The sequence below is a fragment of the Morus notabilis genome, unplaced genomic scaffold (assembly GCF_000414095.1).
Source record: "Morus notabilis unplaced genomic scaffold, ASM41409v2 Scaffold11404, whole genome shotgun sequence".
Classification (NCBI taxonomy): domain Eukaryota; kingdom Viridiplantae; phylum Streptophyta; class Magnoliopsida; order Rosales; family Moraceae; genus Morus; species Morus notabilis.
Window position 1 is genome coordinate 1 of NW_010360762.1, and position 2,056 is coordinate 2,056.

The following is a 2,056-nucleotide window of genomic DNA, read 5'->3' on the forward strand; positions in this document are numbered from 1 at the left end:
TGTTATTCTTACATACTCGAACTTGATTCTGTTCTAAAATTTTAGAGTACGAAGTTAGAGAAAAGCCAACACTTAGCACATGGATGCAAGGTGGATTAGACTATATAATGTTGCAGTACTTGAACACCGATGGTATCCGTACCATTGGTAGTGTCCTTGGTCAAAGTATTGCTCTTGATTACTATGTACGCCAGGTATGGTTCATCTAAGCTAGGGAATCCTGACTTAATTTTTTTTATTTTTTATTTTTTATATTTTTCCACTACGGTTTCAAGTTTTTTCCATAACAGTGTCACTTGAAACTTTTTTCTTTTAGGTTGATGGAATGGTTGCAGAATTTACGGACATTAACCGAGAAATGGAAACAACTGGAAAATTTAAAATGCAGAGGAAAAAACTATTTCAGTTGGTGGGAAAGGCAAATTCTAATCTTGCTGATGTGATTCTTAAACTTGGACTCTTTGAGAGGTACTGTTTCAATCATCTGCATTGAGGAATAACTGTTTTCTTTATAACTTTGCGTTTCAGACTTCATTAGTCGAGTTAATCTGAAAAATATAATTGAGAATGGGGGTGTAGTTATTCACAAATTTGATTAAGCAAGCATGTTCTTCCAGCATGTACAGACCACTAAATCAAGGGGAATGTGATGGGGTTTACAATTTGTTAAAACCTGATTAGTAACTTGCATTTTTGTCTTGTGGTAGCTTGTAAGAACGAGTGCTTTGGTACATGTCTATGCCTAGCGGTACAATCATTCGCACCCCGGGAAATGTCATTAAAGATGTTGTTCAGGAGGCAATAGTGATTTATATGTCAATCCATTCTTATAGCCATAGGTATTGGTTTTACTTTTTGTGGAGAAGAAAGAAAAGACATTGTTATAATTGGTATTGGAAACTGTGGTTGGTACAAGCTGCATTTAGCGTCGTACTCGTACTATTTGAACTATCTAGCTTGTTTATTTTCTTTCCTCTTCCGTTCAAGGTTATTTTTCTATGTTTTGATTTGTCTCGTGGGAATTTTGATTGGCTTTACAGATCAGATATAGCTTGGAAAGATGCAAAATATGCTCAGATATGGGAATATCTCAGAGATGAATTCGAGTTAACTCAGAGATTCGCAAGTCTCGATTTCAAGTTGAAGTTTGTGGAGGTACAGTAGCTTCTTTGTGGATATTCTTTCTCGTATAATTAACAGTTGTTGAATCTGGAAATTTTTCGTTTTCCACACGTATATGAATGTTGTAGTTACATTTTGCCCCCTCTCTTTGCAGCATAATATTCGCTTCCTTCAGGAAATTCTTCAAAATAGGAAATCAGATTTTTTGGAGTGGCTCATAATTGGCTTGATAGGTGCTGAAATCCTTTTATCTCTTTATGACATTGTGCACAGATCAACTTCACTATAGCACATGGTATTTGGTGCGTACGTCTACTCAAGCAAAGCTCTGATTGTTAATGTCAAAGTTACTGTTGTATATTTTTACTGCTTATTATATTGGATTTTTGATTTCGCAATTCGTAATTTTGGTTCTCTGAATCTTGTAAATATTATTTGAATTAACTGTGCAAATTTAATTATCATATATTGAATAACGAGTTTTATTTATTTTTAATTTTTTTTTGGCGGTCTATGAATCATTTCTCTTTGCAAAACATGAAAATCTCTTCTCAATTGCCTCGTGTTTTGGGTAACGGCGACTTTTAAAGAAGGGAAAGTTACTGACTTAACTTTAGAGTTTAGGGTTTATTTTTATCCTTTATTCTTATTTAATACCGTTTTAACTAGTTATTTGACTAAAAATTAGTAGACTAATGTTTTTGAGTCAAACTTCAAAGAGGGGTACTATTTAAAAAGGTATTTGTCTCCTTCAGTTAGCCTCAATATCTTAAAAGGGTAATCATAAAAAAAAAACCTAGTCATATTTTTTCTTTCCTAATGTGTCGTCTTAAATGCTTAGTCTAGTCATATTTGCCACGCTTTACTTAAACCTCTCATATATATATATATATATATATATAATATATTTCTTTTTTTGAAAAAAGATGAAGGA

The 2,056-nt window shown here is 33.0% G+C and overlaps 1 protein-coding gene across 1 annotated transcript; it reads left to right on the top strand.

The window, feature by feature from the left end:
• Positions 1-45: 45 nt before the first annotated feature.
• LOC21383910 lies at positions 46-1,600 on the top strand (the record flags this gene model as incomplete). The annotated part of the gene is made up of 4 exons (XM_010097322.2): positions 46-194; positions 317-468; positions 1,041-1,155; positions 1,277-1,600. Coding segments are annotated over 4 exons (551 nt in total), but the record flags the coding sequence as incomplete, so codon positions are not given.
• Positions 1,601-2,056: the final 456 nt, after the last annotated feature.